At 37.3% G+C, this 25,678-nt stretch overlaps 1 protein-coding gene across 3 annotated transcripts in view; it reads right to left on the reverse strand.

Moving 5' to 3' along the window:
* grid1a (glutamate receptor, ionotropic, delta 1a) overlaps window positions 1-25,678 on the reverse strand; it is a 260,539-nt gene that overhangs the window by 22,548 nt on the left and 212,313 nt on the right. For all 3 annotated transcript variants that reach the window (XM_084947990.1, XM_084947989.1, XM_084947991.1), the window contains exons 5-8: window positions 23,793-23,846; window positions 14,300-14,473; window positions 11,280-11,441; window positions 10,046-10,165 (exon numbers count right to left, since the gene is read on the reverse strand). In XM_084947990.1, the coding sequence (XP_084804116.1) occupies window positions 10,046-10,165; window positions 11,280-11,441; window positions 14,300-14,473; window positions 23,793-23,846 (510 nt within the window). The remainder of the gene's footprint in view (window positions 1-10,045; window positions 10,166-11,279; window positions 11,442-14,299; window positions 14,474-23,792; window positions 23,847-25,678) is intronic.

The raw sequence follows: 25,678 nt of genomic DNA on the forward strand, positions 1-25,678 counted from the left end.
AATTTCAAACCCATCACTTTGAGTTTGTGTCTCGAGTCTAAGATATCGCTTGACTTTAAAACTCTCATTCCACGCTATCAACTTTTTGAGCCACACCTCACGTCTGTGAGTCTAGTGTTTGCTAAATTCTTAATCAGTACTGCTAGCTGGACAAGAATTCTCAAGGATCCGATGTGTCATTTGGAGTGGTCTTTGAGATTTGAGCTGACAGGACAAGAATGGTAGCCCACGGTCAGACAACAGACCTTTTTTGCCAACAGCACATCGAGCTCCAGCGAAAACATTAAAAAAGCAGTATGCTATAGAAAGTATGCAAAAGTCATACTATAGTTTTGTTAGATTAGTCTATTTAAAATATAGTAAAGCATATATGAGTTTTATTTTATTCCAACATTTATTTTAAATCATTATTTTAGCTTTATATTTTTTTAAATTTCTAAGAAGATTTCTTTTTAATGTTTTTAAGCATTTAGTTAGCTTATTCCACCTAAACTCGCTCAGTGGATGCTGAGCCAGCAGATGATAACACTATAATGAACACAAATGTAACCGGCAAATCTTATGCCAAAGAAAACTGTCACATGCTGAACAGACAGTGAGACCCTTTGCAATCCAGGCCCATCTGTGTGCTCAAATCAAAAGGATTTTGAAACTCTTCCTCAGTTGTTTGATCATTGTCCAAACTGCTACATAGAACATGTGAGCACCAATGGTCTTTCTCTGTTTCATATAAACATACATAAGGCGTGTTTGAGTTTTAAAATACGATTATATTAGTGTAATAAAGTGTGCGTTAATAATCTTATGTCAGGTGTTATTTTGTATCTGTTGTCTATTGTTCCTGCAATGTTCCGTTTGACTAAATGTTTTATAAGAAAAACAAAATGAAGAAAAAAGTCACTTACACCATTCACAAATGCAAACTTAAAATTACAAACAACAACACCATCAAGAGAAAGCAACAATTACTGCAGACAAATAAGGGAGCAACAAAAGCATTCATCTGTGAATAAAAAGCAAGTATCTGAGGCAATCACAGAGGCTTTGATAAAACATCACAAGTGTATTTCATTATCAGCTGGATCTTTTGTTCTTCACAGCCCATCTGCAGAGCATGCAAGTTTACAAATTCTCATTGCTATGTATAGCTTTACTGCAAAATGATCGATGAAATGAATCATGCTTGTAGCACACCAGCTTCTGTTGGTATGTGAACAGTTTTCTCCTCCTGCAGGATTCCACTAATGAATTGTGACTTCTAAGCACAGTCAAGGATCATGGATGACTGTTTGTGTTTAGTCACATAAGCATGACTAAAATGTCATCTCTTGCATTAAATCATGTTTTGTTACAAATATATGAACCTTACGAAGGTTATGAGCATAGCTCTGAAAGCATGTATTCAACACTTCTACTGTAATTGTCAACTTGTTCAAGTTCATGGTGGATAAAGGTGGATCAAAGATGGATCAGACTTGTTCGAGCCCATCAGTCCACACCCTATCTCCAGTTCATGTTTTGAGACACCCCCCTAAGCCTCTTTCTTTCTGAGATGCACCAGTCAAACTCACATTTGTCCATTTGTCCCGCATCCAACATGCTGAGTGGGAGAACAGACGTTATTCGCCTCATATATAAGTGGTAATAATGCTTTGGATCATCGGAGTATACAACTGGCTTGCATGTTTGTGTTTCTAAGTGTGTGCTGGGGCAAAATGTCAGTCTGCATTGCTTGCTTCACAGGGGTCTATTTTCTCCATGAGCAGCTTTGCCCTCAGTGAAAAACACTGAGCAATCTGTGCTCTGTAAACTGAAGAACACTAAAGAGGAACACTTCTACTTCACAGAGCTTTGCACACCAGCATGCCACCAGGAAGGTCACAAACAATATATACGGCAAAGCCACACTTCTTGCATCTGAAAGAGTAACAAATGAATGAACACACGGTGGCCTTTGATTACCAGCTTTGAAAAGTCACTTGTAGGTTAAAAATTGCTTTACTATAACATAATAATGCAATCTGTCTGAAACAAATAAAGGAAATGTGATGAGATTTCCAAGGACGTGACAGTGAAAAAGGATGGGTATTTATGTCAAGAGAGGATGTATTACAAAAGAAATGTTTTTTTTGTGTTGTTGTTTAATGTGAAATGAGTTTTTTCCTGCTCCGTCGAGCTCTTCCTTTGATTAGGGTTTAACTTTTTTTAAAGTCTTTGCATCGCTAAGCATTTAGTCACACGTTACAGGACTTTTGAATGAACGAACAAATCTTCTATCTGAGGCTAATGTTCACCTTGTAAATATATTTTTTTTTGCTAATTTCATTTTGGACTGCAGATCTTATGAACTTATGAAGGAAGTCCGATCCGTATTCAGTCTATGGGAGGAAATCCAAGAATTCACGGGGAATAAATACCACAAAGAAACAACTGGGAAAATTACGATGTCGCTGAGGGAAACAAATCTTAATTAAGAGTGTCTTGTTAAATGTAACAACGCTTTAATTTGACAATGAGGTACATGTTTGCTCTAATAAAAAGTTCAAGTAGGGCACACGCATCTCTGAAAATGTCACGCAATTTCTGCCTCATTCTCGAGGTGAGGCTATGTTGATAGTCAAGTGTATGTCAAGTATGCGAGAAGACAGAAAGCACAGCTGCTACTGAAGCATAAATAAAGCTGAAAATAATCAGTAAAACCATTTCAAATAGTTAAAATTCATATGTATTCTTTGACAACACTGTAGCTAATTTCATGAAAATAGACACCAAAGAGAATTATAATACTATATGAAGGTGAGCCATAGATGTTTCTTTGCATAATAATAAGGTAGTACTAACCACTTTTTAGTACTAACCTCCCATTTCAAGTTTTTTTTATGATACAACAATAGAATTATGTGAAAAAATAAAGATCAACCTAACCTGCTTCCTGTGAAAGGATTTCTCCTGAACGGCAATTAAACAAACTAAGATGATGGTTTATACCACCGGCAATTTTTAATCGCGATGATATGTAGTTTTCTTAGAAGACCTCTCCTACAATTTTAAAGCAGTCCTTTTACTTGTGCTATTTATTTAAGTTCAAACAAAGTCACATATGTTAAATTATTTGGAAGGTGTATGCTTTGTTTGGAGGATATTGTGCAAATGAGAATGCTCTAAACCATTTAAAAAGTCACAACAAAAACAGGCTGCTATTTAGCTAATGGTCATGATGCTCAATAGATTTAAATAATCATCTGTAATGTTGCTCAGTAAATGCCAATGACTATTTGAAAACAACAAAAGGATGGCAGTCAGATAGCTCTCCTTTCACAGCGCCACTACTGTCTCAATTATTGGATGGTCTAAAAAAAACTAACAGAGAGCATTTGGTTCCATTTTATGGAAACTTTTAAATGTTCATCATTATGGACAGGGAACTACAGTTTGAGCTAGTTGCAGCTATTCTGCTTGTCCTTTTTGCTAGTTTAGTGAGCCAAGTGCTTACATATTGACAAGCTCATCATACAAGAAAGCTTCTTATTGACCCACAATCTTTGTGTGACTCATCATATGAGTATTCCTACCCCAGTCACTGCTTGTGTCAGGTGAGCCTTTCTAGGTGTCCTTGAATCAACCGTTCTTATTAAATACATTTAATGCCATACTGTAGCACTGTGCAAAAGTATTAAGTCACCCCTAATTTCTATATATTTTTTTGCTTTATGACGTATGACCTGAGAGATGTATCTGGGTCTTCAGTTAATTCATCTTCTGTTCATTGAAGCCTTATCAGAAATGGTCTAAGTGAAATTGTGGCTGTTATGCAGCCAAGTTATGAACAAACAGAAACAAAGAGAAAGGCTGAAATGTGCCAGATTAAACAAAAACTGGGCGGGAAATAAGCGGCAACAGGTGTTGAATCCAAACTTGTTTCAAATTGTCCTCAATATGTAGAGAGGAGCTCAGGAGAGACGTCTAGTAGGAAAGTGCTGTCAGATATTGATCCACCACACGTTATCATCAAGAAAGTTTCAGATTGGCAACAGCTTCATTTTTCAGCATGATAATGATCCCACAAACACTGGCAGAGTAGGAAAAGCATGCTGGGATAGGAAAGCGCACAATAGAACGCTATCAGTCAGAAGTCTGGAGAATTCCACCTGCGTCCTTAAAGAAACGACATCTGTGACAAGGACTAAAGGTGGTCAAACCAAATACTGACTCCTGCTCCTTAAAATTTTGCCTAACATACTATATTCCCATTTTTTTTAAAAAGTCCATCAATCCATTTTCTTCAGCGCATCAGATTCAGGGGCTGGAGCCTATCCTAGAAGGCTATTTTAGAGGGGGGTACACCCTGGAAAGGTCGCTAGTCTGTTGCAAGGCTAAAAAAAAATGCACCAAAACATTTTCTGTTTGATTTCTGTTATTAAAATACTGCTCCAAAAACTTGGTGCTTCCTACTTTTTCTACATTTAGTTAGGTATATAACCCAACTCGACACATCAAAGCTGAATGATACCATTACGTGTGTGTCCCATATGTGTTTTATGACTCAAAAGCAGACACAGTGAGTCGTGATAATCAGTCACTTTGCAGTTTTCTAGCCAATATTTAACATAACCAAGGAAACAGCATTCAAAAAAATAAAAATGACAACTGCAAACACTCGAAGAAAAGTCGGTGACAGCACTAACCAGTAATGAGCAAACCAAAACAGAAAGTGAAAATTAATGGATGAAAGCAAGAACTCTTTCAGAAATAGGCATATGCTTTCCGTGGAAGGTAAACAGTAAGAAATAATGTCTGTTAGATGTGGGAATTACATTTGTCTGCCATAGTATAACATAGAACAGGATAGAATAAAATAGAATAGAAAAGCCCTTTACTGTCATTGTGCATATATCACGAAATTGTGGGTATGCTATCCAACGACTGTGCAAGAAATATAAATAACAAAATGTAAATAATTTAATGGATAAAAAACACACTGTGTCAGAGCACGCAATAAAAGTCACAGGGTAACTGAAGCTACACTGGTTATTGTAGCTACAATTCAAATTTCAAAATTTAAGAAAGGTAAATTGATAGAGCAAGCTAATAGCATTTGTAATTATATACTGCCATTCAACTCAAAACCCAAACAGATGTTAATGCACCAGTGCCCTGACAGTGCCGACAAGAGTTATCCCTGCTGCAAAAGTTTAAATTGTCTCTATAATAAATATTCACAGATGTGTTGTCATGATTTGTCTGTACAAATGGACACAATACTTATTTATTTTTAATGTTCCATTTTACCTTCTCTATCCCAGAGGAAAACGCTGGAGTGGGACTGGCTCTGTTATCTCTAATCATTACTACAGTGAAAAATACGCTGGCCATTTAAATTAGCCAAGAAAAGAGACATCTTATCTGTCCTGATATACTAAAAATGAGGTTGGCAGACATGGCGCCAGTCTATCACTCTAACCTCTAATAAGCAACATGAAGCAGGATTTAGTCTGTAAAACTGTGTCAGACAGTGGAAAAAAAAGAAATGAAGGGGAATAGAAACGAACAAAACGGAAAAGGAACAAGAAATACAAAACGAAAATGAGTTCACCCCATTTTTGAATAGAAATCATTGCCTTAAGAAAACCAGAAGTAAAATAAAATCACTCAGTGATCGGTTTTTCTCCCTGTTATTTGCTATTCATGCATTTATACTAAGACTTTTAATACAATGTGTGCCACAGTAGTTTGATGAGTGCAGTTATTCAAGCAGCAGTATAACCCTTCCTCTCTTTTTATATAAATTATTATAGTAAACAACTACATACAAAAGGTGAAGAAAGGCAGATCCATTGAGTCACTGTATACAGTGTCGACTTTAAAAATACTGTGAACATATGATGGTGTGACATGCAAATTTGCAGGCTAACGTAAAACGTAGGGCACTGGTTCTGTTTTCAACTCATTAAATTTACTGAAAAGTGAACAAAGAGCAGATGATTTTGCACATTTAAAATCATATCACCGGTTATGAGGGTGTTAACATTTGTTTAGTATTATTTTTTATGATGGATTGAAGCATGTACGAGAAAATACATTCAGGGATGAAGAGAATATCATCCACTTTTCATCCAATTATTTGAGACTCTCAGAAGGATTTACTTTTGTCAGCACAGTGTGGCAGTCAGACAAGCATAAGTGGGTACAGACAGTTTTAATGCTTTTCTTTTATGCAGACACTTGTGAGAAAAGGCAATTTGCACATGATAACAGTTGCACAAGTTACAGGATTACAATGCTTCTGTGATTTATTTATTTCTGACTATGCAACTTTACCAAACTAAATAAATTGGATATGGTTAATGGAGCTTCAGTAAGCTGTTAATTTTATCAATGCCAATTGTGAACTGAGGATTTTCAGCATTAACAGGTGTCTGGCACTGCTTACAGGGGCCTGTGATTGAATGTATGTAAAAAAACAAAACTTAATTATTACTTTCCATATGTAATAATTATCTGGTGAGACCACAGACCCAGCAAAAATAATTAATTTTAATTGGCCCAGAAGTACATTATGATATAACATTTAAAATAAAGGTTACCTAATTTGCGTTTTAGCTTGTGAAATGCTACTAGCTCATAGAGCTGGTCTTTATCCACCTGTGGGTTAAAACCAAAGTAGTTACAGGAGATTGGAAAACCAGCACAGGAGCCAGAAAGTGAGTTTCCCGAAGCTAGACATCTCAGAGCCTGGCAAATGAATCGCTCGATCAACAGCCCTATCAACAGCCCTATCAACCCCCTGTAGATCTATTGTTGGAAAGAGAGAAGTGCCCTTTAGAGACTATTTAATGTCATTTCTGCCTCATGGGTCTATGAGAAATAGGGTTGAGGATGAATAAATCAGCGATCAATAAATGCCTGCTTTTTAGATGGCCGTGCAACAAGCCACATTAGAGCTCATGTGAACCTACTATCTACTATCATGAATATCAAAAGTCACAACTTTAAAGGGTGATTTTATCCAGACTAAGCGGCTGATTTAACCAAGGGAAATACACCTGGATCCCTGGTGTCTAAGCTTGGCTTGGTCAATGCAACGTTGCCAGATTTGGCCGGGTTATGAGCGCACAGACTCGGTCTGATATGGTGCAAAGACTGCTCCAGTTAGCAGCACTTGGGTAGGTTTTAGGAAAGTGTTGGCAACCAGAAGTGTTAACATGTACTTTCTTCTGAATCTGGTGCATTTTTACTTAAATCTGCCAAGAAGCTAGTCGCCAGACGTACCAGATTATAACTGCTGATGAAAAAGTCATTTTAGTATCCTGGGGAGGAGTTTAAAAGATGCATGTACTGTACTGTAATAACCAGCTAAATTACCAGATTCAGCAAACGCTGTGCATTTACATTGTAGCAAACTGAACTGCTGTTAGGACTCAAAACGTTTTTAGATTAAAGTATGTTTGTAATATCTTCTAGCTTGGAATCTAGCTCCAAACAAACATTTCTTAGGCCGCCATATCATTGATTATTTTCATTACAAAATAGGACAGTTAGGAACAGTGTCGAAGGGAACATCAGCACTAGCTGCTGCATGTTATAGTTCCATGACTAACACTGCAACCATAAAATTAAATGAAGAGAATTCAAAGCAGCCCTTTTAAGAGACTATCAAGCCGATATACAATAATATTTAATGTAGGGTAATATTTTTAGTTTAAGTGTGTTAAAAAGTGGTTCCGAATAATACATTAAAACCAGCGCTGTTGCTGTAGACACATTCGCGAATAACTACTGCATGATACATGCAAGATAGTGGCTTGAAGGAACAATTACATTCAAATGAATTGACTTTTCTCTATGAGAGCTTCGTGTAAGCTGGAAGTCATTAGCAATATCTGCTTACAGACGAGCTGACACATCAATAAGAGCAAACTGGGAAACCAAAACAACAACAACAACAGCATCGATCACTCTGCATCAGTTCTAGATGGTGGAGAAAACTCACAGTAGCCATCCAGGAAATAGTATTTCAGTCTTCATTACAGTTTCTAACCAGAAAGACGCCTCATCTAAGACCTATCAGGCTGGGAAGAAAATGGACTGAATGCAGATAAATGATGATGGAAAGGGAGGAAACCAGGGCTGAAAAATGAGCAGAAAGGGTTAGTGAAGAAGGGAAGAAGTGACCAGAGTGAGGGAAGGATGAGCAGGATGGGAAATGAGAAGAAAGGATAAAAGGGAAGTAAAAGGGACAGAATGGGGATGGCTGGCAAGGGTGGAGAGGGGTTGGCATGTGGAGCGCAACATGGACTCACTTTTACACCCAACTTGGGAAAGAAAAAGTATAGAAAAAACAGGAACCTGCATCATATTGCAGAGGCATTCTAGTGTGGTATAATAATTAGTGTCGTACATAGAAAGAGAGTGGAGCGGTAGATGAATTCATGTCTGTTTTCTCAGAGTAAATGGTTATGCCAGCTAGTGAACACACCGGGTAATGAACAGCAGCATTGAATGCAGCTGGCACCCCATTATCTGACCTTGCTGTCCCCATTATCTGGCCTTGCTGTCCCCTTGTGCCTCTAATGATTTTGAGATATAAGCGTCCACATGTTAGCTTGCTCTCTGGCCTCTGTTCTATGTTTGCCTGGCTGTATGCTTGAAGGTTTCTGAGATTCAACAAGGATCTCAGACAGATAAACAGGCTGTACAGTGCATGTTTATTATGGAGTGCACAGTGTGTATATATGTTCCTCTGGGTGTCTGTCCTCCTAGCTAATGCTAATGACCACATTATGATGAATTGGCTCCATGATTTCTGTTAGGCTGAGTGGTGATTAAATCTTCATTACCGCTTCTGGTCAGTCCTGCTCTACATAGATTGCCAAGAAACTCAATTCCTCTTCATTCAAGAAGAAGCCCCTGACTGAATCAGGACAAACAGCGACAAACAAATTACAGCTAAGAAAGGAGAGCACAAATAATGCTCTCAATCTCTCACTTCAGCTCTACACCGTCACAAAGATCAAACAAGTTTTGCAGTAAAAAGTCCAAAATCAACTTACAGAGCCTGATGGAAAGCAGGCAAATGTCTGTGTCCATCATGAGAGATGATGTGTTTTAATAAAAACAAACCCTAATAAAAAAATTATATTCACACACACACACTGATACACACACTTTTTATTTGAATTCTTGGATCGTAGAACAAGCCAAGATGGTTGGTGTGATGAAATGGATGACTATAGGAAAAAGAGCAGTTTAATTCCAGAGCTCCAGTAGAGGGCACCCAAATACCTGGCACCTAATTGACAAGTAGTTAATCCCTGTGACCACAGCTTTCAGGGGTTTGCGTACAGATGAGCATCTGCCCTGCATGTAAGTTCATTTAATTCACCTCCTGAACCAGGAAAAACCATTTAGCTTCAGGGCTTTGAACCAAAGAATAAAGATTGGGAAGTGACAATACAAAACCAAAAGACAAGCGGACAGCTTCGATGGAATATTTCCTCTAACAAGAACCCCCAAAGGACCTTCAAGATATCTGATAAAAAGGTTTACCAAGTTTTGATTCTCATGGACACATATCCTAGAGGGTCCTCGCTGGTAATAAGTTAGCCACAACTGTTACGTGCGATAAATAAACATTTACAGAAAAATAAACTGTCAGGACAACAGTTTTCCTTGTTCTGAAATTGACTGCCTAAATATAGGTGATTTGAAAAGGGGCATTTGCATGATGACAGTTTAATTTTAGTTACATTTCTCTACACCCACCACTATTCCAATGAACTAGCTTGTGTTCTAATGTACAGAATATATGATGTTGTGAAAAGAAAATGTTGCAAAATCCAATATATTATTCTGTATAATATATTATATGCTTACTTATGGATATGAAAAAGAGAACACATGTCCTAATAAATCTGATTCTGTGTCTCTGTTCTTTTTCCTTTTGTTTTACTGTCACAACTTGCAAAAAAATTGCCAAGTGTTTGGTACATTTTCCAGGACTCAAGAGACAAGTACAAAAGGTATACATAAAATTTTCCAGACTGACCCGTTTCACATCTTTCCCAAATGTCTCGCTGTAGCTGGTCCCAAGAATCTCAAACTGTACATGAGAATTAGAGCCTTCGGCACGGAAATCCATCAGTCCAGTCAGGCCACTTATCCGCCCCTGTTGAAACAACAGCAGAATGTATTAAATGTGTGAGATGTTATGAAAAAGAAAGGGAAGAATCAGCAGTAAGTCCTGTAAGGTGTGTGCTTGTGTCTACGATCTACAGGTATTGGAAAAAAAATAATAACAATAACAACAAATAGCCTACACATATTCTATTACACAAAATAAATATCTTTGCACATAATATTTTTCATCAAAATTTAGTTAGATTAAACAACTGGTTTATTTATTTAACTTGCTTTATAGAATAGGCTCTATAGAGAAAAAAATCAACTACTTTTAAAAGAAAAAGTCATTTAATGAAAGCTCAGATGGAGCTTTGTTGCACAGAACTGTATGAATTTAGAGTTTTGTTTACCATCCTTCATTCCATAAAATGTATGCAACTTCTAAGATGATAAGCCTTAACCTATGAATTCCATTTCACAAGACCTTTAGGTACAGTAGGAGGTTATCAAAAACAATTTAGAAAAGTTCAGCCAAACGTGGTGTTGTTGCATACAGCGTTTTAACCAGTCAAAACGCTGTATGCATTTTAGAAAGAAGCTAAAAGTGTAAGAGAAAATTTAGTTCACTTAAATCATGTCATATGAATGACATAACATAACAATATGATAGCCGCTACCATGAACACCATTTTTCTTTGCTGTTTTGTCATGCCCAACTTGGTCATTTCCTCTCACACTTAAGATTAAACCAGCATGACTCTCTGCAACAATGAAAAATTCCAATATCAGATTGAAATGGATGACTTCGAGCCACTTTCTGCTATATTACGCCTTATTTCAATGAGGGAACAGAGATGGCTGTACGAGCAAAGGCGTCAAAGCCCAGAATCTTCCACAAAATAAAAACTGGTTTCATTTTAAAAATAACTGAATAGTTCATTGCACCCTTCTGTCTTTTGAGTGTAAAAATCCCCTTTATAGCTGCTAATGCTTCTCATAAATTCTTCATTATGCATTTCAGACTCTTAGTCATCTGTGACAAAAAATACTCCATAAACAACTGCTATTAGAAGAAGAAAAACTAGAAGGAAAAAGCAGTGTCTACATTAAAAACAAACCAAAACCAAACAAAAAGCAACAGTGACTTCAATCCCAAATACCTTTTGAATAGTGTCCAACATAGACCATCCTCCATTCCATGGCTTGGTAGACTTCCTCATGCAGTTAAGGCTGGCCATACTGTGCCACTTCCTGTCCTCAAGCTTCCTATAGAAGGCGTTTGCCAGCATCAAAACGCTATCATACAAGTAGAGATTGGACACCTGATGAGGGAAAACAATAAAATAAAATAAAAAATTATTCTTGGTTTCTTCTTTGTGACACAGAACAGCACACAAACTCAGCATACTGCCAAGAAAACAAATATTAGTTTTCAGGACTGCAGGAAATATCACAGTGTCTCGGTGCTGAAACTCAAAGCAGTGGCACACAAGTAAAAAGTATTTGTTTTTCATTCTGGTGAGGTGGGCTGTAAAAAAAGAAATATTGTTGGTGAATAAGAAACTCTTGCTTCTTTTGTCTGACAGTGGGACACCACAATTATACTCCCTTGCAGATGTGCACATGGACATATTATGCTATGCTCTTTTCTGCTTTGAATCCACAGCCATACCAGAAACTGGAGGATGCCCACACATTGCCTCTACGCCTTTTGATGATGACAAGACTGTCGACAGTTGGACCTCTTTTTGGTGATGCAAAGAAGACCGGGGTTGCTTACTCCTTTCATGACTGTCCAAATTTATGTTTGCAGGAAGCTTTCTACTTGAGCACTGAAGCTGATTAGCTGAAAAATGATGGTATTTGACTTTTTCCATTTGTGAAACAATTTCCATGAAACACTCAGGAGGCGAAGGTCATGATGCCACTGCAGTCTGACGCCAAAACAACAATTGTTTCTGCTTCGGTAATCACATGCCTAATGAATTCAGTGTCCCATTCAATTGCAATGTGTCGTGTGAGGAATCATGTCAAATGCTTGCTGTTATAGTGTGACAGTGGATTTGATAGCTCCTCTAGGTCAAGTCAAGTCAAATCCTCCCACAGCAGAATATCCAGAGAGGCAATAGTAGCTGCCACTCCAAGCAGCAGCTTCTCTGTGGTAAGACATCATGTGAGTTAACTCCCCAAGGTCACCGAGTCAGAAGCTAAGTCCAGGTGAGATGCAGCTTGATATCTCTGGATTTCTAAGGTTACACCACAGCTGAAGCATTGAAAAAGGGCTTATTAGTACAGTAAAGCACTGTACTTTACTCACTGTTTAGCAATTCTGATGAATGCTTAAATGGCCATTACCCGTTATTTAACCCTCTTTCATGTGAATTATTGAGGACTGTGGGTGCACACACCACATGGTTTTGCCATCTGTCCGGAGTACGGATAAAAAGGAATGTGAACATTTCAATAGCGCTACAGGGAGCACAGCCATTTCACTCCAGGTGGATTGATCAAAAGTGTGAGAGGTGTAAGGAGCCACTCTTAACTCTGTATTGAAAGCAATACGTGGCTGGGTGAGTGAGGTTACTTTAAAGACTCAAAGAAGAGAATGACATTGTGTAAGGAAGACAAGAAAGCCATACGGCGAGTCTTCTACACTGACCCTTCTTGTCACTGATTGAATTTACCTTTCCTCTGGTTGATAAATCCTTAATACGAATCAAAGACAGCAGAATTTTTAGAGCATACCTTTTACTACAGAAGCCTTTATTAAGCTTGCAGTTTCAGATTTTATTAACAAGTAATGCGCTGATTTCGGGTTTACAGTAATTTGGGTTCATTGCCACTTAATTTTATTTGCGTGTTATTAAAAAAAAAACTTTTCCTTCATTTAAAACAATAATTTGCTCTGTTCTGCCAGTTAGTCTCTAGACACACTAAGCTGCAGTCATTGATATTCATGGGCATTCATGTCCCTCATAATTATCGTACCAAGGGAGTTTAATATATATTCTGTTGCATGCATAATCAGTTAGTATTTGTATTCATTGGCACTTGGCAGATGCTTGTACTTTACACTATGGTTGCATGCGTACGCTGTACAGTCACTGAAATACCGGGGAAAATTTGTGTAAGTAATTACGTTCAGATCTTTATACAGGCAATTTGTGGTAAACACAAACCAGAAAAAAACACATCCTGCTTCATTTATCTGTCACTGGTACTGGATGAAGTATATTAAATAAGTTTGTTGGTCCTGAAGCACACATTTATTATCTTAAAAGTATCCACAGCAAAATGCATAAGGCAAAAAAATAAAGTTAACAAAAAAGAACAAGCATGAGCTTGCTATCAGTCTAAAACCCACTGTGACAATGTCCATCACACTGCTACTGTTGTGCATCTTTAAAGGCTCTTAATTAAACACACGTGTTTCGAGCATGCTCAGTATTTTCACTGACAATGAAGGTTTAAGAGCAGAGATTTTTCTTTACCTGTTTTTGTTAAAATAATAATAAAAGAAACCATCTCCACTAAAATCTGCTGTAATCGACTGCATTCAAATTGACAACAGGTACTTATAACCTTTTACAGTCACCCTCAAGCAAACAATAAGGAACCATTTAACACTCCAATATGCCACCAGTATTTGGTCTGGTTGTGCAAAATTACACACTTAATCACACTGAGAAAAAGGACAAAAATAAGAGTGGTTGTTTATATAAATAAACACAGCATCAGTATGGGACCTAATAAATGTTTATACACAATATAGCAGAATGTATTCACATGTATGTTTGATTAAGGAATCACGTCAACCTTCCACTGTCTAAATGAAGTAATAATTCACATGGCTTCAAATCATATTGCCTTAAGTGCATTTATACAGTTTTTTATTCACCATTAAAATTTTTGATGTAGTATTGTTACAAGATATTTTGTAGAATACCTGATATTGATAAGAATCTTCCGAGTCCTGATTTATGGAGCCAGACATTAGTATAATAGCCCTTTAACTTACTCTAAACAGTATTGTTTTTTTTAATTTTGTTTGTCATATTAAACAAGATTTAAAAAAAGTTAATAGATTGTACTGCATTTGTTAAACGGTAACGTGCAGATCAATATAGTCTGAGTGACAATCTTGTAAGGCTTCAAAAGTACATATTTCAGTATATTTTACCTCCAGGGACTGTAGATAGCCTTCCTGAGGGTCACAGAGCAGAGATGAGATGCGATGATTGTTCCTCATACAGCGAACATTGGTATCCCTCCACAACGGGAAGATCTGACGAATGATGGTCATTCGCCCCAGAGAGCTGTGAACTAACTCCATGATGTCTGCATCGCTCACCTCCTAAAGGTGAAAATGACAAAGCAGTTTAATGCCCCCTTTCCACTGAATACAAGTTATGAAAAGTCACATAGTGTATTAGATTGTGACATTTGCACAATGTGAAATAATGAGATAAACTGTGGATTTTAGTGGAAATTTGAATAAGATAGAACTTTAGAGGGGCTTGACTTTAACCACTTTTTGAACAATTAACATATCAGATAACACAGGAGAAACACATATCGTTTCAAGGGAAAAGATCAAGGATGTTAAAAACGGATAAATGGTGAGGCTGAAATGTAAACTTATTTGGTCATCTTCATTTTAAGAATGTAAATTTTCTGTATCAATTTATAAATGTTTAATGTTTAACCAAAGCTTAATTCATCGAATACTTCTGTTAAATAAACCAAATGAATTAAGTTAATGTTTTTTTTAAATTAAAAAAACACAAAATATTTTAATAATTGTAGTCATTTCAAGATTTCAACACTTTAATCCTTTTTTAGCAATTAAAGACAGACTTCATTTTCTACAAAACCTTCTTGTTTTGCCATTACAGAGTCAAATCAATGATCATTTGAAGTATATCCATCACAATAATAGTTCAGGTGACCCTTGGTCCTCTTCTATGGGGGATACTTGTGTGAAGCATCAGATCAATATTCATGAGACACTGAGCTGCCTACTAGTTTTCAGAGCCAGACAATCATCAATGCTGAGGCAGACAATGAGTCTCCGGGGAAACACTGAGTTCATATGCCATCTGACAATAAAGCTGTGAGGTTTTGTCGGGTCAAGACTCAAGTATCCCCAGGTCCCTCACCAAACACCCCTCAATACATGCTCTTTATCAGTTTTCCTAATCAGACATTTTGATCTACCTCTTTTGCATTGACCTCCCTAAATTATTTTTCTCCTGCTGGTTTCTGTCCAGACTCAGTGTTCATTTCTCAGGGACTCTGTCATTGTATAGGCCCTTTCTTCTTTCAGCCTAATGTGGTTTTCAATCTCATATAATCTTCCCATCACTCCTAATAAGTCTTTCTTTGTACCTTTACCTTAATTTACCTGACCATCAGTCTTGTTCCTTCACTACAAATTGTCAGTCCAAATCTGCCTTTTTTCAAACTGCCTTTTACTTTTCAACACTGTTTGTTTTTCTTACATATATCTTAAGTCAAATACACATATTGTAAAAGCGCAATGTGGTGAGCACGCTGAACTTTTTTCTTTTGTCAATTTCCCAAATATCTTTTGTCTCATTGGTGATTCTAGCTCATCTATTTTTTTCCTATGACTCTTTTTTTTTCAGACTCTTCACAGCCAGACAAGTGGAACTGATGAATATTCACGAGTTGCCAGGACACTTTAATCAGGCAAATTATGGTTCACAACATGGTTCACAGAAATGAGCTCTCCCATCCAAGTTAATAACTTTTAGTGTCACCTAGTCCAAGTATTCTGTCACCATCCCATGTGACATTTATGTCATAACCTGACCTGGCTGTGACATTTCCCAATAGGACATGGCTCATGAAACATGTGCCTTTTAAACTTTGAGGAGAGATATTACACATATTTCAAGCAAGCGGACTGCAATGGTTATCCGAGGGATGGATTGAACTGTTAGAAGGGTTATTAATCTCAATGGGCCACTCTATGTGATTACAGTAGCCTGTAAGTCAAATCGCAATATTAATTCTGATGAAAAAAGATAATATACAAACTGCTTTTAAACTCTACAGGTGTCACAAAATTACTTCAAGTTGTTAAAGCCCCTTCAAAATAACCCTATTAAATATTAGAAAAAGCGAATAAAGTATAGCAATGTTTCAACGACCAAAACATATTAATCAAATCAAGTCTATCTGACAGAAAGCCTAAATTATCCTCTTTGTGCTGCTCATTCTATGTTATTAATCCCTCACTAGAAATATATAAAAATTATAGCGTTAATCTGACAGTCGTTTAATTAACAGTTAAGGTGCTCTTTTGAAGCTGCGGGTGACTAAGCTGAGAGGAAATAGGAGTTAGACATGAACTGCAAAGCCCCGTGGTTATGATATTATTTTGAGGTGTTCTCGTCAATGAACACGGACACCTTTTTATGTCCTTTGAATACATATTTGAGGGAGAACAGCTCTCAGTAGCTAGACAGATGATAATATTATTATATTATGAAATGATCTAGTGATATACATGAATCATTGCTGCCCTGCGGTCATTTTATATTAGAAAAATAAAGGTAAACATCAGGAACACTGAAATCCAAAGAAGTCTTTGCTTATCTGTTACACATTGACTGATGTTATCAGAAACGGAGATTTCAATACATAAACACCTTCTTCTTATACATCAAAAAGAAGATATGATGATACTGTTGAAAAAATTGTACAAAATTGAAGATTTTCTAAATTAGATACAATCCTATCCTCCAAAAGCTCCAAAAGTGTGATACCTGGAATCACACCAAATACTGTACTTTCACAAAGAAATAACTTATTTACTTGTGACAGCGACGAGAAACATATAATAATAATAATAATAATAATAATAATAATAAATTTTATTTATGAGCGCCTTTCAAGTCACCCAAGGACACTTTACAATAGGATAAAACACTTAGTAAAACTAAAAAAAAATATTACATTTATTTTCATTTATTTGAAAAATCATATGTAATCAAGCAAGCAGCATTACGATTATTTATTAACAATGTCGAGGACAGCCATTTTACACAACAAAATGTTTTGTTACATCTTTGTACAATAAAGCGAACATGTGATATACCTATATTATCTAGGTATATCACTTTAAATGTACATACTAAAAGCTTGAGCTGCAAGACAGCAGCCTGCAGTCCGAATAACATTAGATATGTTATTATTTTAGGGTCACTATGTAGAGGGAATAATGTGGATAACATCGCTGTGCTTCAGTTAACTGCAGCAGTTTGTGAAGATTTAAGAGTTAAATCTTCAAATTGGTAAATTAGGCCAATGATAACTAAACAAGGGTTATATTAGGCTTTATTAATAATGATCTCAAGCGCTGGCAGCAAAAAGTGATTTGCTAAATAAACCACAACAGCTTATTTAAGGACACTGTATCACTTCCTCAAGTAGATGAAAGGAGTTATTATTTTAAGCTGAGACATACCAACAAATTCATGTTTTTTTTTTAAACTTTTTCAAAATAGTCGAGGATGCAAACACTAGGGCAGGGGTGGGCAATCTCAGTCCACGAGGGCCGGTGTACCTGCAGGTTTTAGATCTCACCTTGGGTCAACACACCTGAATCACATGATTAGTTTGTTACCAGGCCTCTGGAGAACTTCAGGACATGTTGAGGAGCTAATTTAGCCATTTAAATCAGCTGTGTTGGTTCGAGGACACATCTAAAACCTGCAGGGACACCGGCCCTCGTGGACTGAGATTGCCCACCCCTGCACTAGGGCATCCTATGGTTGGACACATCATATCATTTCTGCAGTTTTGGTGAGGAGGTATGGAAGCAGAGATTGCTTGAGTCATTATAGCTTCTTTGCATGAGTTATTATTTAATGGAATAATAATTCCATTAAAAAGGCTGATTAATTAGAACAGGTTATCAGAAATGTGACATAAGGTGGGATGATATGTAAAGAGTAACAACGATGTATTTATTAATCTACTGTTTTGTTTTTTCATTATCATTTTTTTACAGGGTTGTGCAGCTGTATGAGCAATCCCATTACACAGACCATTGTTCACAAGGCCAGTAGGCCAAGCTATAGGCACAGTGCAAACCGGAATCATCACTTGTGATAGTGCACGTTTCATTGCTATGATGGAACTTAAATTTCAGCCTGGAGGTGCTGTGTGTCTGTATATAATTTCAACTGCCCATTTATTAACCCTGATGACATAAAACGTCTGTGGCTGTAACTGCTGTAACATTTAGATAAGGTGCTTCATAAGGGAGGTCTCTTGTCTGGGGTCCTTTAGATTTATGACCATGGCACTGGATGTCTCCTGTAGTTACCATTTCTGGGTTAATAGATAATTTTTTGACATCCCAATTAGATTTCTGCATGGGTGCTTAACATGGTTAATGGTACAAAGGGCTATAACATAAAATAGATAAATACACTGTTATACAGCCTTTTGTACGAGAAATCTAATATTTGAAAATGTCTAACCAGGTCGGAAATTCAATAAATACAATCTGAGGTGAACAATAACATGTCATTATTTAACAAAGATGAAGCCAAAATGCACAAACAGTGTGTAAAAAACAAAATATAGTCCGTCATTCAAAAGCTTGTGCAATCAATCAGCATCGTTTTCTGTATGACTTTATCAGTGCCTCACATCATTGTGGAGAGATTTTGGTCCTCTTTTATCTCTTTATGACATAGCTTGAGTTCGTTGAAGTTAGCAGGCATTCATTTATGCACAGTACTTTTAAGGTCCTGCAACAACATCTCAATCAGGCTGGGGTCTGAACTTTGCAATACGTCAATTTAAAAAAAAAAAAAAGTGATAAAAATGTAATTCATTTGTAGATACGGTGCTGTGGTTGGGGTCATTGTCCTGACGTATGAACCAATTTTGCCCAAGCTTTAGCTGTCAGACAGATGGCCTCACATCTGACTCTAGAGCAGTTTAGTATACAAAAAAGTTAATGATCCACTTAATGACTGAGAGGTGCCCAAGTCCTGTGGCTGTAAAGCAATCCCCAATCACCCTCTGACATTAGGATGAATTTGCCTGTGGAATTGCCTTGATTGCCTTGTTTTTCACAAAGATCCTTCTTACTTTAGAACTTAAAACCCATCCCAGGTTTATGGGATTAATCAACCCCTTCTCAAGGACGACTGTAGATATCTTTTGTCTTTGCCGTAATGCTAAAACATACCAAAACTTCTTTTGTCCTAGAGGTGATCACACTTGCTGATCATAAATTAAGTGGATGCATTTGATTAAAAACACTCATCTGCTACTTTCCCTCTGTATGCATGTGCAGTAAGAGTATACTTAGTTTGCACACACTGTTTCTGCATTGTGGCTTAATTTTCGTTAATTAAATAATGATACGGAGTAGTAGTTCATATTTTGTATTTTTAAGTTGTATCTGACTAATTTTAGGACCTGCTGAAAAATAGATTTTATTTATTCTGCCATGATACATTAAACCTTTTGAAAAGGGTATACTTTATTTGTACCATAACTGTATATTTTTTATGTTGCAAGTGGCCTCTTCGGTAATCCACCTCCCAATCCCACAATCTTCTGGTGGTGATTATGTCCTTAGACTAGAGTTTCCATCTCAGTTGCTTGATAGGCAGCTACTCGAGACATCAGTCACATTATGACTGTCTTCCTTGAATCTGTCTGTCACAGCAGGCACAACCACCTAATCCATCAAACATTCTCAAGTGTCACCGTCTTGGCCTTTGAAGGGAGAAAAAAAAAGAAACAACGACAAATCCTCCCAGGATGCACAATCCATCTGAGTCGACTAGACGGTGTCTGAGGCAGACAGCCTTCTGTGTGCTAGCAGCTGGAGCACCCTGGTTTAGTGGGTGGTTTAGCGAGACACCCCTGCTTATCATCTCTTTGCCCTCGTGCTCACATCAAGTCCTATTGCACTTCTTGCACAACAATTTCAAAGCTTTTCACTTCTTTTTGTCTCTTGAAAGATTATGTTGTTAGTTCATTTGTGTTTTCAGCAACTTCCTTCATCCCAAGGGCTCATGATCTCTGTGCCATTCAAACCCACTCAGCTGGCTGGAAAACACAGTCTAAATCTAGAAACGTTTGCAATTGAAGGATGGGCATATTTGGCTTCTCATTTGTAAAGATGTGATTAATTTTATTGTGCTATACAATACAATTCAAATCTTTAATTTTAATTGTTGTGAAAACCCAACAAGTAATCTGAAGATGGTCAACTTGGAGTGTTGAAAGGCAATTTTGTAGAAAATTTTTAAAAAGAAACACATTCATTAATGACAAAAACAAGTACTTGTGGTAGCAACGATTATAATTTCTGTCTACGACTCTTAAAATTCTGCATTGCAAACCAGGGATATCAAAAAATTCTCCCTGCAAGCTTCTATTGCATTTTATGATTGACAGATTACATTCTTTGTGCCACATGCTCTTTGACTGTGTGAGGTCTAAAGCCTGGCAGAAGCACGAGTAGCTGATGGAGGCGGGCAAGCAGCAGTGAGCCTTATGATCACCTGGTTAAAATGTATGCCACAACTCTGTCATGACCAGCTGAATAGTACCAACTGTCTGCAGGGACTGATGGTGCATTCAGAGGAAAGATGTAACAGGCCTCTGTTATTTCCCCGCAGGATTTTGTGATTGCATCTAGTCAGGCTAAAAGGATTTTCAGATTTTGAGAGCAGGAAACAGTATCTAGATATACTGTAGCAATGTAGCAATGAGGATTACAGAATTCACCAGCAGCTGCTGAAAAAAGTGATCCCTAACAGATGCAGTTTTTTAAAATTACTTTGTCTCACCTCTCACGTGTATGAATGAATTAAAAAAAAAAAAAGAGTGCACAATCTTTCTGCCATAAGCCATGTTAGAAACTTCACAGAAATCTAATCTCAGGCTAATGGAAACAAATTAGCTTTGCACCTTCCTTTAAATCCCTTTCCCCTTTCGAGATAACCAGGCAATGCGGGTAAATCATTTACACATTGATACATACCTAGATTCAATTTGCAAGGGATTTTTGTGTTGTGTTGTTGCGAACACTGTAAGATGAGGGAAAACAGGATTTAAGAAAATGATGGACTTGATAGCAGCTCAGAGTTTTCATGTGATTGTTATATAAATGAGAAGTCTTTGGAGGCCAAGAGCTGGGGGAAGCCCCCCCCCCCCCCCAAACAAAAAAAAAAGAGCTGTCAACAGTGGTAATTGAATTTGTTTTGGTTGAATTTGCAACGTGTCTGTGTTATTCTCATTTCAAGGTGATCTTCAGCTTTATGGGCAGTTTATCTTGAGTGATTATATGAAAAGCATGGAAGGTGGAAGCGAGGAGAGAAAACAATAAACAAAAAATACTGGGAGTGTGGCAGGGATAGAGTGGAAAAACCAATCCTTACTGTGTTGCAACAGAAGGGAGAGGGAATGGAAAATTATGTTGTGAGAAAGGGATATAGAAAAACGAGTGAAAAAATCAAATGATATATTTCATAGTTCAAAGACAAAAACAGGCACATTGGTCTTTTTTAAACACATCCCACGGAGACATAAGTCTGCAGTAAGCCTCATCATATCCACCATTAAGTGAATGCAGGAGAAATTAACATGCCATTAGTTCATACTATTCCAGAGTCAGATGCAATTAAAGCTAATGTGTGTGGAGTTCTGCACTAATTGACTGAGAGCTATGCGTGAGTTTGGTTGTGAATACTGCTTCAAATTGCAGCTCCCATCACATCCTCATGTTTGAGACTACAAAAGCATGTCTGATAATATGAATGGGATAATATGACTTAAGCTGCCAGATGCAGAAATGGTTTAAAAGAACTCCTGCTCTCATTCGCTGTCCTAAGTCAATACTTTAGTTATGTTAATGCTGAAACACATGGTCAAAATGTGACAAGGTCATTATTTTCATAAAAGCTCATTATAGTCTAAAATTGGGTAATTTAGGCTGCCAGATAACAGAAGGTTTTCAACACACTAAGCCTCATTAACTTTTGCAAATCAATATTCAAGCTACAAATATCCTGCACTTTGAATTTTTAACTAAAGCATAAATGATAAGTGTTTTATTCTAGTTGGTTGGTCTAATGTGTAGTGCATCCAAAACGCATTTTCAGCCTTTATATTACGAGTTATTTGCCAAACAATTAAAAAAACCCCAAAAAAAACCCTCAGCTTTTCTCTCTGGACCTCAGTATCACAATCTCTGTAGAAACGTTGCCTAAATAATGTGGCTGTCAGGGGAGCGTAGATACATTTATCACGCTCTGCGGATTATGAATCAATATGTGTCATGTTTTGGATTCCAGTGAAATGTTTCAACAAGTCAGGAGGTGATGTTTTATTAAAATTCATTGATACCCCCTTGAAAACGAGATGATGCATGGTATTAAAAAAGTTTAAAGACACATAAAATGGACACTGATATGCATGTCCCTGTGTGTATGTGTGTGTGCACTGTAAGCGCTAGAGGTGGAGCTGCTGGGCACAGTAAGCCTAATATTTCAGGTAAATTATCTGGGAGAAACCTTCTATTTAATATCTTTCAACCACAGCTTGTTCGTAGTGCCGCTCCCACCCTCCATGCTACGACATCTCCAAATAATTGTGAATCAACTCAAGTGCAATCCTGAGGCACTAAAGCTAAAGAGGCCACTTTTCTGTATTCACAAAGTGAACCTGAGATTTTTGGTACCACAGACACTTAGCCTTTTTAGGTCAAGGCGTGCAAAGCAATGGTACGGTGATGGGAAAGAAAGACAAAACCTGAAGTGCCCATGCAAAGCTCATTTACAGGTTTGTTATTTTTCCTATGGATTTTTACTAGAACAGCTTTTAATACCAAGGCGCCACCTCTTTTCACCTGCTATCTGAAACATTAACTGCTTTAATGTGTATATAGCTGTATTAAAGTACTGTGCAGCACAGACAATCACACAGCATGGTAGCTTTGGCCACATTAGCATAGCAGTGAAGATATAGGAACTTTACTTTGTTGTGTGAACATTACCCTCAGAATAAAAGTATTCCCCTTCAGTTTCTGAGGCCAGGAATACAAGAACACTCTTCTATTTACTCTTGTAGTCAACAGAACATTTGGTGTGCTTTGCTCACAGCTAATACATTTCAGAGCTAGCAGAAGCTGCAGCTGTCTGCATCTGGATTCAACTGAGGCAGCTGCTCATTCTTTGAATGTGTGGCAAACTAGCTGCTAGGTGGGCATTATGCCAGCGGGTTACACAGTGACATAGAGATCTAACGGAAAATGGCCTGGACTACAAATAAGGAGTTTCAGGTACTTTGGAGGCAGTGGAAAAAATTACCTCATTTGGTGTGGACTTTACAGCTTCACAAAAAGCTATATAACTGAATATATGTTACAGGAAAAACATAATGTAGGGACTTTTAAGCGAGAACAGTTATACAATATCAAATAAAGGCCTAGTCCCTCAGGCACTCAGGATTAAATCAAATGATGTGCTGCTTATTTAACTCTATATGAAAGCGTAGTGAAGGCCTCATAGGTCTCACATGCCTTGGGAGCATGTGAGAGTGCTGAAAGAGGCATACTGACATGAAGGTCTAAATTCACTCAGGTGCATGCAAGTGTGTTTTGGCCTCACCTCATTGGCATAGACCCAGTGGCTGTCCTTGGATGCCAGGTTTGTTTCCACAGCCTGCAGTGATAAATTAAAGGAGAAAGAGAGAGGAGAAACAGAAAGAGGAGGACAATTGAGGAACCAAGTGCACAAATTCATTGAGATCACACAGTAGTCCATGTAAGTCTCTTCTCAGGTGTCTCTGGAGCTTAATTTGTAAATCAAGACATCCTCAGACACAGAGAGGCTGCAGGTCCAGTGTGCAGAGAATACAACTAAACCACACAGCCTGTAGCACATTGGAGCAACCAAGCTTTTTAAATAGCGCTGTGCTGTGAATGAAGCCTGCAGCACAAATGCACATAATTTGCCCACTGCAATGGGACCTCTTTCAATTGCCATAATAATTTCACCTTCCCTTTTAAAACACAATAATGACACAAAAAGGGAGCTCGTGGAAGTAGGTGTCATTGTTGGATAGAAATGCATTACCATGAGATCTTGTGGCACCAAAGGGAGACTAGAGGGGTAATGAGTTGAGCAAATAATGATGTAAGTATCATATGTAATGTCGCGTTAACGCTCAGACAGAAAGACAACCAATAAACAATTTCAAATATCATATTCTCGTTATATTTTTTACTTAGATGGAGCCACAGTTTTTCTCATTTATTTTGAAACTATGTTGATTTTCCAAAAGGGCAGATGCTGCATTGAAAGCACACAGCTTTTTGCCACAGTGCAACAGTATTTAAATTTTACAGATAGTCAAACGTCAAGTGGTAGAAACCTTATTTAGCTTCGATGCATAATGGTTGCTTTGTGACTTTTTCCATTTTATTCACACTGAATGGAATCAGCTGAATACAAGGGCGCACGTCTACATGTATTAATCTTTCCTCTTACCCTGCTGCTCTGCAGTCACAACAATACGTTCTCTGCCTGAAGTCTAAATGGAGTAACCCATATACACAGCAAAGAAGACTGCTGTTAAGGTAGTTAGAGCACAAGGAAACTGTAACCTGCAGTTAGTGATGTGTATGTAAAAACAAAGAACCACCTAAAATCTCTGGGAAAGATGAAAATGACTATTCTTATGAATAATGAAGTTCCTCCATTGGTCACAAGTCTGAACCCATCTGTCTTGCTTAACACATCACTGTATGCTCTCTTCTGCCAATTGATGTCATTAGTTTTTAAAGCAGAAGACCGATGATTGAACATATAAAAGATTGAGCCCTGTGGTTTTACTAAACAACACCATGCTCATCAATAATAGGAGGCGCAGTGTACAGCATCAAAAGCTGTTAATCAATCTTAAAACCTTGGAAGACTCATGATTTTATTTTAATGTTCCCCTCATTGCCAAATTGATCTCATCAGACTGTAAGAGGACCATACCAGCACACAAGAAATATTTACCTCCATGACTAAAATACTTAAAATGAAAAAGTGAGGCCATATGCCTTAAAAAATTACCTTGAAATCCAAATGGGTATGCCAACATTATCAATGAATGCCACAAAACACCAGACATATGGCGGGTGCAATGGTCCACTGGAGATTTATGTAGGAAGATAGTGCTTCTAATCACTTTAAGTGTTTAGTTTCCTGTTTGACAACATATATGAAGCTTTTTCCTCAGAAATGTTCATATTTTCACATATAAAATGGTAAACTTTACCCTGTTTACTGTAGATGTGCTGGTCACTGACAATTTAATATTCAGATCAAGACAATTCAGATTGTTGTTACTATTGGACACTGCACATTAAATGGGACTAAACGAGGATCAAGAATTAAATTATTTATAGTTATAAACATTCAGAAGGTTGGTACAGTTTTCTAGTTACACATTTCACACGATGGTGATGAGGGCAGAAAAAAAGTAAATACTTTCTATTGTGTTG

This window comes from Perissodus microlepis, chromosome 13, assembly GCF_051167445.1.
Source record: "Perissodus microlepis isolate ML-2025 ecotype Zambia chromosome 13, ASM5116744v1, whole genome shotgun sequence".
Taxonomy (NCBI): Eukaryota; Metazoa; Chordata; class Actinopteri; order Cichliformes; family Cichlidae; genus Perissodus; species Perissodus microlepis.